An 18,067-nucleotide genomic window follows, 5' to 3' on the forward strand; every position below is an offset into this window, starting at 1 on the left:
ATATGAATTTGAGCCTAAATATCATGAAGGACCTGCTAATTGAAGATCAACAGTGTGATGTGATGCTAAAGCCCTGTTACACTTTCGCTGCAAAACAGGGGGAGTCTGACATGCCAGTGATGTTTTTTATTGAGAGCGGCGTGTTACAGAGATCGTGGTCTCCTGATCCAACTGGCCTGCACAAGGTACACCAGGTGGTGGTGCCGAAGGAGTACCGATCTCGGGTTCTGAGCCTTGCACACGATGCCAGCTCGGCTCGGCATCTTGGCATCAATAAGACATATCAGCGCGTGCTGCGCCATTTTTTTTGGGCCTGGGCTTAAAGCTGATGTGGCAAAACATTGTCGCTCGTGTCACACATGTCAAATGGTGGGAAAACCGAACAAGCCGATTCTGCCTGCGCCCCTCCAACCTATCCCGGTGATTGGGGAGCCCTTTGAGCGTGTGTTCTTGGACTGTGTGGGCCCCTTACCGAAGACGAAATCTGGCCATCAGTATATATTGACAGTAATGTGTGCCGCTACTCGTTTCCCTGAGGCGTTTCCATTGCGTACTGTGAAGACCAAAGGCATAGTGAAAGCTCTTACGAAGTTCTTTTCCACTTTCGGGTTGCCCAGGGTAATACGAACTGATCAGGGCACGAATTTCATGTCAAAGATATTCACGCAGCTATTAAAGGAGCTGCGAGTTGAGATCAGACATCTAGTCCGTATCATCCTGAGTCGCAAGGGGCTCTGGAGAGGTTTCACCAGACATTGAAGTCTATGTTGTCAAAGTATTGTCTCGGGACTGGTAAGGAGTGGGATGAGGGGCTTCCCTTATTGTTGTTTGCAGTTTGAGAAGCCAAGCAGGAATCCCTCGGTTTCAGCCCAGCTGATCTCGTTCTTGGACACATGGTACGCGGGCCGTTGCGATTGCTTAAGGAGAAATGGTTGTCCGAATCGCATCGGGTGGAGCATAATGTGTTGGATTATCTGTGTGCTTTTAAGGAATGTCTCTCTTGTGTATGTCAGTTGGCCCGCGACCACTTGAGGCGAGCCCAGGGCGGCATGAAAGCACGGTTTGACAAGAAATCCGTGGTTCGGACTTTTGCCCCAGGGGAGAAGGTGCTGGTTCTGCTCCCGGTGACTGGGTCTAACCTTCGAGCTCGATTTTCTGGTCCTTATGAGGTGGATCGGAAAATCAGCGATACTAACTACGTCGTTAAAACGCCTGATCGGAAGCTGAGTACCACCCACAAGACAATGTTTTGATGGAGAAAAGTGGCTGTATGCCGGGGGCTCGGTTGAGGAATTCCGAGATGTTGGCAACTTTGGAGTCCTCTGTCTCTCATTTGCCACTCTCTACTCGCAGGGATGTCCTAGGGTTAGTGACAGCTCATCAACCTTTGTTTTCTGACCACCCTAGTCAAATATCTGTGCTGTGTCACGACATCACGGTGGAAACTGACAGGCCGATAAAACAGCACGCTTATCGTGTAAAACCCACAAAGCGAAGCTTGATGCAGCAAGAAGTTGGATATCTTATTGAGCATGGTCTTGCCATTCCCAGTCGTAGCGCGTGGAGCTCGCCTTGTATTCTGGTACCAAAAGCGGACAATACGCCCCGCTTCTGCAGAGATTTCTGGAAAATGAATGCGGTTACGAAACCGGACTCATTTCCGCGGATGGAAGACTGCCTCGATCGTGTTGGTTCTGCTCAGTATGTTACAAAGCTGGACCTATTGAAGGGGTACTGGCAGGTTCCATTAACACCTAGAGCTTCGGAGATCTCTGCGTTCGTAACGCCCGATCACTTCCTCCAATACACAGTGATGCCTTTCGGGTTACGTAATGCGCCCGCAACGTTTCAACGCCTTATGCAGCAGGTGCTGTGTGGAGTGCCTAGGTGCGAGGCATACTTGGATGACGTAGTCATCTATTCTTCCTCATGGCCTGAACATCTGGCAACACTTTCTGAGGTGTTTGGGCGGTTCAACAATGCCTCCCTCACGCTCAACCTTTCTAAATGTGAGTTTGGGAAGGCTACTATTACCTATTTGGGCAAGCAAGTGGGACAAGGGCAGGTGCGGCCCATGATCGCAAAAGTTCAGGCCGTGGTGGACTTTCCGGTGCCACAAATTCGGCGCGCGTTGCATCGGTTTCTGGGCATGGCCAGGTTCTATCGGGGGTTCTGTAAAAACAGATGTGGTAAGCCCTCTAACCGACCTCGTTAGCCCCTCAAAGCCTTTTGTGTGGTCTGCTGCATGTCAAACAGCGTTCAGGTCGATCAAGGCGTTGTTGTGTAGTGCGCCGGTACTTGCAGCTCCTGATTTCGCTCGCCTGTTCAAGTTGGAAGTGGACGCTAGCGCGTCTGGTGCAGGGGCTGTCTTGTTGCAAGAGAGCAAGCAGGGGATCGATCATCCTGTTTGCTACTTCTCTAAGAAGTTTCATAAACATCAACGCTATTACAGCACTAGCTTCACCAACTCTTTTTTTTCTGTAGATCTATGTTATGGCTCATAGGCTTTATGCCTCTGACCATCACCTTTCCAGTCTTCATCCTCTTCATAGCTGCCTTCTCTTCCTCCTTAATAATCCCTTTACTTCCTAATTCACTAACTGTCTCACTGGGAAATAATAATAATGATGATAATAATAAATAATGATGATTTGGGTTTTAGTTGCTTTTAAGCTTTTCAGCTTTCTGGTATGGTGCATGTCTTGCAGTGGCACACATATAGAACAGAACAGTTTCTTTGTTTTTTACTGCCATTGACCACTTTAGATGCCTGCTGTGAAAAATGGCTATTCTTGGCTAGTCCTTTTTGTCCTCCATGGAAATATTTGCATTCTTTATGTTTTCTCGCTTGTATTCTTTCCTTTAATTTGTCAACTGTCACTATGCTCTGCTACTGGAAAACATATTCTCAGGGGGTTAGATGAAATAGTTTGGCAGAGCTAATGATATGATCTTGTTAGTAGCTGAGAATAGACATAGACGCAGCATTATCTTACTTTAAGTCGTTATAAAAAAATATGATTGGTAGGGGAAGGAAGCTGCTGGGAGCTTACTTCCTGGAAACTGAGGTTACAATTCACAGAGGAGAACTGGAGATTGAAAAATGTTGCCTGGTTTGATGAGTCTCGATTTCTACATTCAGATGGTAGGATCAGAATTTTGTCTTTTATCAACGGTTCATGTTCCTGGTGATGGTAGTGTAATGGCACAGGGGATGTTTTCTTTGCACATGCACTTTCGGACTCTTAGTATCAACTCATTTAAACACCACAGCCTACCTGTGTATTGTTGCTGGCCATGTCCTTCCCTTTGTTGTGTGCCCATCTACTGACGGCCGCTTCCAAGCAGGTTAACACACCATGTCACAAAGCTCAAATCATCTCAAACTGGTTTCTTGAACGTGACACTGAGTTCACCGTACTCAAATGAACTCAGCTCGACCGTCACCAGATCTCAATCCAACAGAGCACCTTTGGGATGTGGTGCAATGGACAATTCACCATGGATGTGCAGCCGACAAATTTGCAGCAAGTGTGTGACATTGTCACGTCAATATGGACTGAAAGGAGGAATGTTTCCAGCACCTTTTTGAATCTATGCCATGAAGAATTAAGGCAGTTCTGAAGGCAGAAAAAGAGGGTCCAACCCAGTACGGGGTATACCTAATAAAGTGGCAGGTGTGTGTATTTTAATACAGTCATCAGTTATTTCTAATAAGATGTGTCTAGTCTTGTGAACGTAGTGCAGACAAGCATAGGCAGATATAACGGATAAAAAGATGCAAAATAAAACTTCTCTGACATTTTTTGCATTTTTTACCAGCATATATCAAAGAGCTTTTAAATTATGACACAGGAGCAGACCACCCTAATACTAAATACAGTGCCTAATAAAGTGGCCCGTGAGTGTATTTTAAAAAAAGGCTTATATCACAAAAAAGGAGTACCATTTAAAAAAAAAGTTCTATGCAAAGTTTGCTGTCTTCTGCTATTTTGGTTCCAATCTGTGTCACATTCATCATATTCCAAGGTTAACCACTATCTGCTGCTCACTACCCTTCGAGCAGATTGCCAGTTTAATCCAGATGAAAATATTTTGTTAGCATCCGCAGCTAAAAGAAACTCAAACATTCTGTGTAATAAAAGCTTTGGCGTACGAAATGTAATCACAGCAATTTCAAACAGTTGGCAGCTGAGGCAGAACCAGACTGGCAGGAATTTGTAAACCCTTTTTCCTCTGTACCGATGAAGAGAACCTGACAGTTTTCAAAGAGTATTTTGTTTGCTTCTATCAGATTTCCATGATTTCTGTTGCACATATGGTGAGGTTATATTTTCATTTTCAGTTATTGTGATAGTAGCCAACTCTAAGACCACATCAGCTAGGACATACACGCATATAATACAAGAGAAAATCTGAGTTTCTCATTGTGAACTTAGTTATTTGCTTTAATTAACAGGCTGAGCAATTCAAAGCATTTTAAAGATGTTCTTCAGGAAGAGAAAATCTCTTTTGGGGGAGATTTTCTTTGCCTTTGCTTCAGCTCATTTGGGTGAAGGTTGGCAACCAAGGTTAGAATCTTCTTGATTATTTGCTTTATAACTAATAACGATACATAAAGGATATCATAAAGCTATGTTATCTGGCTGGTGGTGAGGACAGCTCTACTCTAAGCTTGCCTATCTTTGTCACACACTGTTTAGAAGTCTTGGCTTAAGGGGACAAATCCTTTCCACACAAACACAACATCAGATGAAATAAGGCGGCGCTGTGAGATCTGTCCTGTGTTCTGAAGATGATCTCTAAGATCCATCTTCACAACACCCTGCAGATCCTCTGGCTTCAGGATTACCCGAGACACACATTTAGCTGCTGTTAAGGGGTCGGCAGAGGCTGGATTTGAATCCTGAGGCACGATGCTAGGACAGAAATTCTCTGCAAGTGAGTGGTTGTTGGTCAGATGTGGTTGTTTGCTGAATTCTGGACTGAATACAGGATCATCTGTGGCCACATGACCTGTTACCATGATATGTCTTCAATGCTCAGTGATCTCGTCTTGACGCTCATCTCAAAGGTTCTGAGGTGCGGGGAGGGCAGCAAAGGTGAAAGGCTATTCAACCAGAAGACATCGTGACATTTTCAATAAAGAGACCCTGCAGTGACTGAGAAGAGGGAGAATAGCTCACATATCCTTTTGGCACCTCTAACATTTAGATTAATTTGAGAAGGCTGCCTTGAGGCTGCCTTGAGGCTGCCTTGAGGCGTTATATAAATAAAATTGAATTGAATTGAATTGCTGTTGAAATGGACTGTGTTTGTCTTGCTTCGGTCATTTCCGGATATTTGCTGATGCCAAATTTAATGCTGTTCACACCGTTTCCCATCTTACAGCCTCAGCAAGTTACAGTTATGTTGGGAAATTTTTGGACATTGTTATACCCAGTAAAAAGGTTAGGGTTACACATTATAAATAATTTTATTTCAGTATTGTGAGTGTGTGTGTTGTCTTCTATGTCTGGAACATGTGGACATCACCAAATAACACCTTTCTTTGCCAGACCTCCACTGCAGCTGTTCTCAGGTATTCCTTGCTCCAGTTAGTTTTTTCCCGTATGCTCCTTTGGGTTGGAGGTGACTGAGAGAGCCTTTTGCTGAATATTCCACCTCTACCTTCAAAGAGTCCTGCACTGCTTTCAAGGAGTCCTGCGGTTCTTTGTCCAGCTGTACTGAAGAGCACTCGCATTAAACTTTCCTGCATTTGGCTGAATCTCAGCATAAAGTTGAGCACTCAGAATTCATCCTGCTGCTTCTGGCTCCAACATGTCTTGCAAATTATGTTATGTGCTTCAGAGCTTTATCCTTACTTAAAGTAGTACTCAAACAGATTTATGTTTGTGTCATTCATCTGGAGTGGGGTTTTCTTCTGTGACCGCTTCAATTTTCATAGACTTGGAGAGTTGGCAGGATGTTCTGAAGAGGTCCTTGAGATCTTTCATGTTGTTGTGCATTTTGTTTTTTGTTTAGAATGTACCAAACTATTGATTTATAATATATTTTTTAGAGAATTTGTTTGGTTTTTGCAGCCTGACCCACAGTTAGAGCACTTTTGTTAGCATGTTGTGGGTTCAGAGCAAGAGCTTCCAAATTCAAATGCCAGGAATATCTGCCTAAGCAAATAAAATTTGCTTTGTTATAAGCAAATAACAAAGAACTGGCCCACATATTTTCATAAAATAGCTGTTGAGTCATCGATCCAATCACCTTTCACTCTGTTTAAAAATTAAAGAGCGAGAGGTGTGGAAGGACTTTGTGGTGTACCTTTAGTGCTCCTGCTTCAAACAAGCTGCAAGTCTGTGACTTGCTTTCAAGGGCTGAGCTATGACGACACCAAGTGGACAAAGTTGTTAACACCAGCTGGATACAGTATTTGTGGTTTGGTATAGGCTCAGTTAACAGAGCTGCAAAGAGGGAAATTTTTCCTCTTCCTTTTAAAGCATTGATATATTTGCGTCATTGGCCTCATTTACAAGACTGATGCATATGTTGTTTATTTGGTGAGCTGTTTGGTTCAGACAGAGTTGGATTGCCCAAACTCCTCCCACAACATCTGGGTGCAACATGCCTAGCCAGATGAGCCATCTCGACTCCTGTCACCTATCCATCGTTTTTCTTTCCCCCCCCCCTTCCCCCTACTGTCCTCACGCATTCTTTTCCACTTTCTATGCTCTCATTTGTGTCTCCTTACCCCTTCTTTCCTTTTACTACCTCTGGCTTAGAACAGTCCAAATCTGTTTTTGTCTGAAGTTATAAAGAAAGAAATCATAAAGCAGAAGCATGTTTTCTGAACATGGGCTAAGTTACAGATTTATATAAAAAACTAGTGTTGAAACTGTTTGGGGAATGAAAAGAAAGAAAAGAGTGTGAGATAACTTTACTCAGAGATGGACAACGATAAGAGAAAGACAGGAGAAGATAAGAAGACGAGAGGTTGCTTTCAAAGGTAAGGGCTGCTCGTGGCATTTGATAAACTGGAACTTTATATTATATGTGTTATTCAAAGATTGCATGAAAACACCCGGCGGTTTAGTGCTTGATTAACAGGTTAGCTTGCAGTAATGTGGTTAATTTAAGTAAAGAACAGTGTTTCGGACTGCTGCAGAGCAGCTGTGGCGTTCATGGTCAGTTATGATGTTTAGATCTATTCGACCTTTATACCAAAGGAATAACGGTCTAGTGTAGAGACAGTATAAACAGTATACTGTCAGTGAAGGGAATAGAATTTAGCCAGATAGCTCATGAGACATGTGCTTGCATCTCGTTGTGTATAACTACAAAGAGCAGTACAGCTCAGAGCAGCAGCGCTTAGCATAGATTAACCGATCAGAGTTCCTATGTACTAATATTATTTTATTATTACATTAATATAGCACCAGGTTCAGTTAGCTTTGCACAAAAATAGCTAAGAGATGCATACTTCAAAGACCTAACTTCTTACTTTGCGTGCATGCCAGACTTTTTCACTTTTACTCGAGTAAAGAAGATGAGTCCGTACTTCAACTTTTACCATAGTATTTTTAACACAAGTATTTGTACTTCTACTTAAGTAAAGAATGTCTGCACTTTTGTTATCTCTGCTGGTAGACAAACCTTTGGTCTCTGCTTTAAATGACAGTATAGCTTTCCCTTGTTTCCAACTGTGTGTGCTGAGCTACATTAAGGCTGCTTACACTGCCAATCTTACTCCAGAAATCAAGCAAGCACAACACCTACCATTAAATCACAGCCACATCTTGCCAGACACGTGGTTGCTGTCCAATCACAGTTCTCTGCTGTGACAGAGGTTTGAATGCTGGAATATCTTACATGTTACCTAAAACAGGCCGCTTGTCCTGTTCAGAAAACTATAAATCTTGGGCAAGTGCCTTTGCAAGCGTACTTCTATGAAACCTCTACATAACAGTAGGTATGTAACGGCCTGCAATAATAAGAAAAACAGTACACGGTGGGATTTTACAGACAGAGCCACTGACATTCCTTCGGGATCTGTTTTAGCTTATTGTTCTTTCAGAGCTTTATCCCTTGTTCCTGAGAAACCAGCTACCCCTGGATCTTAGTCCAGACATTTCCCCGAGGGATTCAGGGCAGCATCTCATTTGTTTGTGACTTACGTGTATTACAGCAACAGCAATGTGTGCTGAATCCTCTGGGTTTAGGTTAAGAGAGAGTTTGGAGTCTTAGCTTGCGACAGACAGGCGCAGGCACCCCCTCTTCATTCCAGTCCACATTTCATTATGACAGGAATCTTAAATCACATGAAGACTTCAGGGACTATCCAACAGGAGGGATGCGTGGTAGTGGGGGGGAGGGGGGGGATCTGGATATGATCAGAGGAAATGCTTTGTATGTCTGAAAGAAATAATTCACGCGCAGGTCTGGGGGATACATTACTCAGTACTTTAGTTTTGCTTTTTTAAACTAGTCTTTCGATTTGTAGCATTGTCATGGTTTCTTTTCCAGATCTAATATTTTCCTGATAATTTCCCAGTAGTTTTCACTGAAGTTTCCTGGAACAGCTATGTGGTGTTTTTTTTTTTAATTTATTGGTGCTACAGAAAAACAGAGACACACTAATTCAGTTAAGTCCACTATAGTCCAAAAGAAGATCATCATTTCCATACACTAATTAGTTTTTTTCTGGGACTTCTATGACCTTCCATGTGGGAGAGCAGCTGCAAGACAGCATGCATGGGAGCAGCACGGCTTGAGACGGGTTGCAAAGCAGCCTGCAGATGTGTGGCAACTGTAGAAGCTAAAGCAAAGCATGAAGGTGGTAATGGTGCATGATTAGGAAAACACAGTTTTAGTTTTGCTTGTGTAAAATTGAACCTAAACATGTCAGCTCTTTTCTTTTGGCTCCTACAGGAAATGTATTCCTACTCTCACCACAGATGGTTTTTAAATTCTAAAAAGGTTTTAAAATTCTTTCACCATATTTAACCACTCAAGGTTTTGCGTCTCATGCAATGAAAAGTGTGCCTTATAAAGTCGAGCCAGAGGCCGAAAGAATGTGCACAGTTCCACTTCACACATACACGTTACACACATGTGTTTACTGTACTGCACCACACAATATCTCTCTCTCTCTCTAAGAGGCCCAGGCCCCCTGCTTGGGTGGCAGCAGCCGAGAGAATAAGCAAAGTAAGGCGGAGATAGAGGAATCTGATCAGAAGCCAGATTGGCTCCCTTCCCCAGCCGGACCTCAAGCGTGTAGGACCTTGGCGGGTGGATAGACAGGCGGTTCTGGGACTCGGAGAAGGAAGAGCGGCCAGCTGGAGTGGTAACAGTGTGGTATTGTGAGCTGACTGACTGACTGACGCCTGAGAGGAGCAGAAGAGCAAGCTGCCGGGGTGGCCTCTTTCTGGGCCTCACAGGGCCCCAGCGCACTGATGCACTGCTCGAAGTGGGCCAGTCAGACACAAGAGCACAGTCAAGAGCAATTGGGTGGGTGTGTGCTGAGCACAGATCGAAGACAAAGAAGCATCCAAACAGGGACGCTTGTGTACAGTGAGCTGGAAGAGAAGAGGGGCAGAAGGCTTTGTTGACACTGTTCTAAAACTTCCATTAAAGCGATGATTATCAGCATTGTGGGTGAATTATTGCACGATTGCAGCTGATGCTGCAAAACTCAGTTTATTAACAGAAGAAAACAGCAACAAAACCATAGCTTAGATTTGGAGATAAAGACTGTGCATTTATTTCCCCTTAAAATGCACCACTGTTTTGTTTTTAAATGAGGCTGTGATTTTCATGGCAAGAACAATCTGTTTCTCTGTAACCAAAATGAAAGGAATGATTATCATCACGGGGAGTTTATCAGAAGAGCAAAAGGCCTGTTTGAACAAAAAACCTTCAGAGCAGAAGCAATCGCTCTGCCTGCCAGAGGGAGGCAGTGTTCACATTGCACATGCTTTTACATTCTTCACAGCATCCATTTTCCATCCAATTCTTTGCAGCTTTTAAGACGCAAAATGATCGCCTGCCACGGAAGCTGAGAGCAAGCAGTTATCTTGTTATTGATGTGGGCGCTTTGTAGAGAAAAGGGGGCTGCCACATTCTGCCAGAGAGGACAGCAACACAACACAATAAAAGGGAAGATCTGAGGAAGTCTGAGGAATGTGAAGAATGGGGAGAGTAAAAAAACCTCCTCAGAGGATGGACAAGGCTGTGGCTGTGTCACACTTAAACCTGAAACACACCATAAAGCTATTTTTAGGAGTATGTTTAGAGCATTGTGGGAGATGCTGGAATTGCTCAGCACATTATGCACCACAAAAGAGATTTTTATACATTTTAGGTTTCAGGAAAAAACCCAATCAAGCGTGGAAACATTGCACATATGGAGGATAAGCAGACACTTGAGGTTATGGTGTACATCTGTCCTGGCACCTCGTCAGAACATCATCTGGTTACCCATTCTGTTTGCTCTGAAACTGAGCATGCCTTGTATTTATCCTCCCACATGCGGCCTCAGCGGGGAATCCATCAGGTTAAAATACAGCAGAGTCTGGAGAACAAAAAAACGTCTTTTAGCTGAGATATGGGCGAAAGGGGGGAACACACGAGACAGAAGTGAAAACTGAGAGAGAACAGACCACACTGTCGTACGCTCGGTCTTGGTAAATACTTTATATGCAATTGTTTTTGATTTTTGCAAACACTGTATAGAAAACACTTACGGTAACATTTTTTTAAACATTTAAAGCGCGTCTGAGTTTCCAGACAGACATGGCACAGTATAATCTACAGCTTTAGAAACGCTCTCTCCTGTTCTCGTCCTCTGGCCTTGTCCATACTCAGCACTCCCCCAAACACATAAAATCTCTTCCTCACACACACACACACACACACACACACACACACACACACACACACACACACACACACACACACACACACGCGTGCACACACACACATACTCACAGCCACCACTATCAGGCTCTCCACTTATTATTCACAGTAAGCTTTATAATACTGTTTCTGTATTGTATGATGGTTCTCAACATTTTTTCTTTATTACTTAAAATAGCTATCGACATTTATACTGTAATATTTGGGAAGTGATACATTTGTATTTACATAAGCTTATCAGGCAAGAATCAAATACAACATGTGTGTAACATTTGTATAGCTTTACACAAGTTTGAATATTCTGCTGGAGTCGCTGACTGAAGACCATTTCCAACCGATGGTTTCCAGTCTGTTCAGGACAGTTCAGTTAGAAAAGAAGAAAGAGTTTGGGGTTTTTTTTCCTCCTCCACAACGGTGCCTCAGTCACTCGGAGGGATGACACAGAGCACACAGAGACAGCTGGTCACTGGCCGACTGCCTGCGGGGCCAGAGCAGCACCCCCCCTTAGAGCTGTCTGAGAGCACGAGGAGATTACGGGAGACTGGACGTGACTGGAGATGCTGTGAGGTGCTCACAGTATGTCGGACTCATACATTCAGCAGAGGCCAGGAGGTGTAAGTCGTTATATCTCGAATGGCTGTGATTTAGGGGGTCTTACAACCTCAGTGTGACTGGCACATTCAATCACTCGCTCTTATCTTTTTGATTGGTACAAGACGGAGTTGAGTAAACTTGGCAAATGGTCGTAGTACGACGCCTGATTTTAAAAGCAGATGCTCTCTTCACTTCTAGCTAATCGTACAATACGAATTGTACTTCCTCGTCTCTTACCTTTTCTTTTTCATGCACACACACACAGTTGCAAGCACTCGCATGTACACCCCATATACACAAAGTACAGAATTGGGAATTACACCGACAAAGAGTAGGATGAAACCTTGTGAGCAGACACGCGGCCACGCATACACACTGGGACCTGGGTAAGAGACCAAACTTATGTGAGAGGAAAGTGAGGCACATAATGTGACAGGCAAAAGAGAGCCTGAATTTTGGTATACTTAAAACAGAAGTCGGATGTGGGTGGTTAAGGTGTCTCGGACGGGGCTGGGCTTTCACTCCAGTGAGAACTTCTAAAAGACATTTCGCACCTATGTTCTCCCAGGTGCCGTACGCGTACTCTGAATCTTTTTTAAGAGACAGAGGCAGTAGCTCTATCGTCTAAATGAATCAACAGCTATGCTCTGTGAATAATATTCAGGGTTCGGACTAAGGTACGATAGCAAAGATATGAGCAGTGCGTAAAGGCCTAGCTTTACTTTCACGTTCTCGTTTGCTTTTGCCAAGGCTGAAGGCATTACGTTCCACATAATCAAACATTTCAAGAATGTATGTGCTCCAACAGTCTCATATAAACTCTGAGTTGGGACCAGATATCTTTCTGCTGAGTCCCTACATGGCAAGAGTGGCAGTAGATTATTCTGACCTGGTGCTAGGAGAACATGGACTTAACTTTGTTTTCTTTGTTTCCTTGATCTAAAGGTTAAGGAACGATAGGCGCTGACAGGGGTTGCAAATGGAAACGTTGAGAGATTCAACTGAGAACAACTACAAAGGTGCCTGTTTGCTGAGTATTTACTCAAAATGGGGCAGCACTTTGCTATTCCTCTATGTAAATATTGTTTCATAACTTCACTGTCTTGGGCTACTTCACTGTCTTGGGTGCATTGGTTCATATGGTCAGTTCATTTTATTTCATATAGATAACAGAAAAATAGTAAGGGAGAATGAGAGAGAGAAGGTAATCTGTCCATCCTTCCAGTCAGCCCTCACTTTGTTAGGATGGGGATCTTGTGTTTATTGTATTGTGTTTTAGTTCAACCATCGTCTGGGGTAGAGTCTTCGGGGGTGGACGAGTCCTCCGCAAAGTCGTCCGTTGACCCGCTCTTGTGGATGCGGCCGTCGCTACGCATGCTGTGGAAAGTCTTGCGGAAAGCCTCCATCATCGAGTGCGCCAGCTTCTTGGCCTCCAGCTTGCTCTCGCACTCCACAGCGTGGCAGTCCATCTGGAAGGACAGGTCGTCGTTGATCTCCCGGTAGATCCAGGCAAATATGTTGGGTTTGACGCTGTGGTCAGCTGTGCAGTAGGCGATGCGCGCCACCTGGTAGGTGTCCATGGTTACTGATGCCTCTCCGCGATCGTCCATGTGGTGAAGACGCACCTGAAAGGGCCGGATCTCCAGCAGAGAGCCGCTAGCCGGACAAGTGCCCTGCTGCTGAGCCAGGGCGCGATGCTCCACCAGACCGACCACCGCCGACTCTGTGCAGCCAGACAGGAACTGCGTCCCAGAGATTGTCACCTTGCCCAGATAGGTCACCTGTAGCAAACAAGATACATAAATCTACAGTGAGACTCTTTTTTTAATTTACAATGCAATGCTTAACAAATCTACATATGAAATTGGTTACTAATGAACCGCTGTGCTTTAATCTTTAGTTAAACATAAAAGGTGTAAACTAAGCAACAGTGGGACAAGGTTGGATCCTTGAGGAACACCACAAATAAGTGGGCATAGGATAATCTTTTCATGTTATAATTACATCATATTTCAGCATCTATAAAAGAGCATCCACCCATTCAGCTCATGTAAACATCTGCAAGTCACTGCTGAGTCACTCTGTAACTGAATGTGATCTGAATGATCACAGCAACTAATCACTGTGAAAAGCTCCAGTTCATTTTGATTTGTTAGTCACCTCACACAATTTCAATACTATCATTGCTGAAAGGGAGCTAATGTAGAAGAAAATATGCATTATAAGGATTGATATGCTTCAAAACCAGGGTGCTTCACGTCTTTCTGTGCAGAGAATGACGCTCTTTACGATCAGATCAAAGTGATAAGGTTTTTTGATGGTACTGAATGGTGTTTGATGTGTTATCTGTTGTACCAAAGACAAAAAACACTACATTTAACTGTGGCTGCAACATGTATTATGTATTATGGAATACCATAGTAATGACACTGCATACCGGGTGAGTGATAGACTGTGGAGATGGAGAGAGATAAGGTGGGAGAGGTAAGAAGCGAACAAAGCTGGAGTTTTTTGGGGGGAGTGTGGCCAGTTCAAGAGCAGCCCAGAAATAATGGCTGACTTGTGCACTTCTCTACATGCTGTTCTTTATGGCTTTACAAAAATACAGAGGAGATGCCTGCTATGAGTCAAACACTCAAAGAGTTTTCTCCCCTGCCTGTTTATTCGGGGGCAGGGGAATACTCTGAACCCTTTAAGAGTTCGCTGAGGCTGGCTTGCATGCAGTTCATATTTAAAATATAGCTCCAGATAGCATGTGAGCAACAATAAAAGCAAATTCTAAAGGAGAGGAAAGTGTATCAATCATATCAACATTTATGAATTTATGAATTGTGATGTGTGTTGAATGTGAACATTTCTGGCACAATGCACAACACTCGAATGTCAAACCAGACAGTGATCTTGATAAAACTATTCCCAAAGAAATTCCAGCCAAATATCCATCCTCACATCTATTCTGATAACAAAAACGTCATCCAACAGATATCCATGCCAGACTGACAAAAAACACGGAAAATGACACAAAGCAGAGGCCCGGGCCATGGTTTATTTAATCATATAATTTAACTGCTTTCATTTTGTTTAGTCTGGACCAGTCGAGTCTACCTGCGCTGGTTCACTGCTACATTTTTGACTGCATGGGACTCTTCAGTGTAAGCGTTGAGGATAGACAGGCCAAGCTTAGGGCAATTACCATAAAGCTGGAAAACTGAAAAGCTGGACCTGGACCAAAAAGCTTGGGGGACACGATTATGAAATTAATGTATCATTAATTGAGCCCAAACGATACAGGAGTTTTCGACTGATACCGATATCTGGTGATCAAAAAGGTCAGATATGGATATATGTTCAACACACAACACATTTTAGGTGCCGTTATTTAACTTTTTCGAGTCTGTCCAACTCCACTCAGATCAGCTGGTTTTTTGTGGCAATCCAAACACTGTTGCCAGCAAGGAAGTTGCAGATTGCCCTCTGGTGGACCAAGTATGCAACTTCGACAATTATAACATGCTTGAAGGGTGTTTCTCCAGTCTCCTCTTTCCTTTTTAAATATACATTTAGTGGATTTTATAAAGGCCAATGCCACGAGACCCTTTTGTTTTGTTTAATTCATGTATAAACAGAAATGTAGTAATTACAACAGGGAGTTGTAGTTGATGTGTTTATAGTAGCCTTAGATCTGTACTGAAAATGTTTGTTCAACATTCAGACTCATTTTGTGACTTTGATTCACTGCCATATGAAACATTCCTGACCAGAAAAATTAAGTTTCAGTGGTTGAACATTATTCTTGATTCATTTCTGAATTCTCAGAATTCAAAAATGTGAAATTTAAAGTATTATTTGCTTTAGTGGTCTAAAAAATGTGTACACATAGATGTAGGAGTACAATAGTACCATTCTTTTAATCTTGTAAAAAGTTTAAAACAGTAAAGCACAGAAAAGGCATCTCAGATTTTTTTAAAGACAGAATTCAACATGACGCTGCAAACCGGACCGACAGTGTTTAGAATATTTTGCCAGTATAAGGTGGACCGATGAATAAACTCACATAAAAGTAGGTCAAAGAATCCTCTGGAAAGCTTGTTTAAAAGTAGCATCTGTATTTGTTCCATTTATATAAACAAACTCCAGCCTCCCTCTATGGTGTATGAGCCCTCATAATATCACGATTCCCTGATTACAGTACAACAAAATGTGGATTCCCAATTTAAAACACGGGAAGAGATCCAGGCAGCGAATGCAGCCTGGATCATGCCTGGTTTTCATTAGTGGTGGGCACTAATGTGAGACATGCAGGCTTCACACTGGATTCATCATTCAGCTGAGCACCACAGGTCTGCAGGAGCAGCCTGGAGGCTGGGTGGTTTTGATAGCCAACCGCCCCAACACCCTCTCGCAGCCAAACGGCGGTTACTCAGTCAGCCAACAGATCCAAAGACTACGCCAAGATACATCAACCATCCACAATGTGCCTTTTGTACGTCAAATAGAAATAAAGAGTCATTATGGTTACTTTTCACTGCGTCTCCCATTTTGATATTGAGTTACTTGTTTAATCTGCCGTTGTTTTTACTGATTGCTTGCTTCCTAGTTAAATGAAGGCTGGCTGCTTTGCCAGGTTGTATTCAAGGCCAAAAAAAAGACAGTTAAATGTTTTCTCTTACATCCACATGTCTGCTCCGCTGGCTCTATTCTGCTACTGTGTTTGAAAATCAGGATATAATCTAGTTGATCTGCCTTGTTCAAAAAGAGCCGCAGCAGCCTGCTATTGAAAGCAAATAAATCCATTCTCGGGATGCTTTCAGAGGGGACCAGCCAGGAGGTCAAGAGGATACAAACATGTTTGATTTTCAAAGCAAAACTTTGCTATTTAATTTTGGCAAGTCCGAGCTGGTCGTGGTAAATTTCTTAACTTTGTAGGAAAGCAGAGACTAATACTAGTGCTATACAGGTTTGTGCATGTGTGTGCAGCGCACACAGAAAGATAAGTGAGGAATGTGTGAAGTGAGGAGGTCAGCAGACTGAGCAAACATTAGTTTATTTCTTTAAAGTCCAAACCAAACATGCAGCTGAAGAGGAAACTGTTAGATTGCTCAAGAAGAAAGATGAGAGACAGCTAGAAATAGAAGAAAATATTGCTCAATGAGGCAGTGTTCATGTGAAGAAAAAGAGGAAAATAGACGAGTAAAACTCTGGAAGTGCATGATTTTCTGGTTTGCGGTGCATGAATCACCCATTTCATCTGCACTGGTATTTTTTTCCTGAGACAACACTGAGCCCATTTACACCTGGTTTTAAAATGTGCTCTCTAGGTGATAAATGTGCATCTACTGTTTGAACTCCAGACAAACTAAATGTGAAACTAAATCTGGAGATTATTATTAGGCTTGGCTGCTGATTAAAGGCAGCACAGATCCAGCTTTTATATTATTAGGTTATATTTTAATATGTGAACAAAGAACTGAGCCATCGTTTCTTCAGTGTCAAAGCTACCCAGCAATACGTGTGAGTGCATCCAGTGGTACACAGGAAACACGAACTGTTAATAATACATTTGAGGAACTTAATTTTCCAAAATGCATATCCGGTATAAAATAACATCCACATTGTTGCTAGGATACTATGAAAGTGACCAATCGAAAGAGGACCAGTTCCTCTTCTGGTTTCTTCCCTATTAAAGTGTAGATTTTAACTTTGAAAGCAGTTATTCTGCAAGTGTCAGCAATCACTGCAGGTGAAATGATTTCAGGTCAAGTGTCTTGAGGAGAGAAAATGGAAATAAAAACAGCACAGACATATACACTTACTGACACACATACTTTATTGTGTACGCCTTGCAAGTATCAGGTTGGACCAATTTTGCCTTCAGAACTGCGTCAATTCTTCGTGGCGCAGAATTGAAACGTGGGCGGAAACATTCCTCCGAGATTTTGGACCATATTGATATGATACACAATCACACAATTCCTGCAGATTTGTCGGCCACATCCCAAAAGTGCTCTGCTCAGATCTGGTGACTGTGGAGGCCATGTGAGTACAGAAGAAGAAACCTGCTTTAGATGATTTACATGAACTTTGTGGCGGTTTACCCCGCTGGAAGCAAAACATGGGCACACTGTGGTTTAAATGATGCACATTTAGCACTAAGTGGGGCACAAAGTGTGTCAAGATCATTACACCACCATCCTGAAACCCAGAGAACAGTAAGGCACGGGATGTTTTCTGTTTTTCAGATCATTCTCTGTAAACCCCATAGATCGCTGTGTGGGAAAATCCCAGTAGATCAGCAGTTTGCGAAATACTCCGACCAGCCCAGGGTATCAACAACCATGCTTTTTTTCTCATTCTGATGCTCAGTTTGAGCTTCAATGTCGTCTTGACTGTGCCTACGGCTGTGTCCCAATTCAGGGTCTGCACGCTTGAAGTACGCGCACTACGCGTACTACGTACGGTGCGTACTATAAGTACGAGAAGTGCGGAAGTGAGAGGCTTGTGAAATGGGACGGTATACGCTTCGTCGCGCTGTTCAGGTTGCCTAGCAACCATGATACTAACCGCG

At 43.1% G+C, this 18,067-nt stretch overlaps 1 protein-coding gene across 1 annotated transcript in view; it reads right to left on the reverse strand.

The window, feature by feature from the left end:
* Positions 1-10,671: 10,671 nt before the first annotated feature.
* pid1 (phosphotyrosine interaction domain containing 1) overlaps positions 10,672-18,067 on the reverse strand; it is a 40,221-nt gene continuing 32,825 nt past the window's right edge. Inside the window, exon 3 of the mRNA XM_005933168.3 lies at positions 10,672-13,283. Within this exon, the coding sequence (XP_005933230.1) occupies positions 12,783-13,283 (501 nt within the window). The 3' untranslated portion in view covers positions 10,672-12,782. The remainder of the gene's footprint in view (positions 13,284-18,067) is intronic.

This window comes from Haplochromis burtoni, unplaced genomic scaffold (genome assembly GCF_018398535.1).
Source record: "Haplochromis burtoni strain Fernald_Lab_line unplaced genomic scaffold, NCSU_Asbu1 Contig_160, whole genome shotgun sequence".
NCBI classification, from domain to species: Eukaryota; Metazoa; Chordata; class Actinopteri; order Cichliformes; family Cichlidae; genus Haplochromis; species Haplochromis burtoni.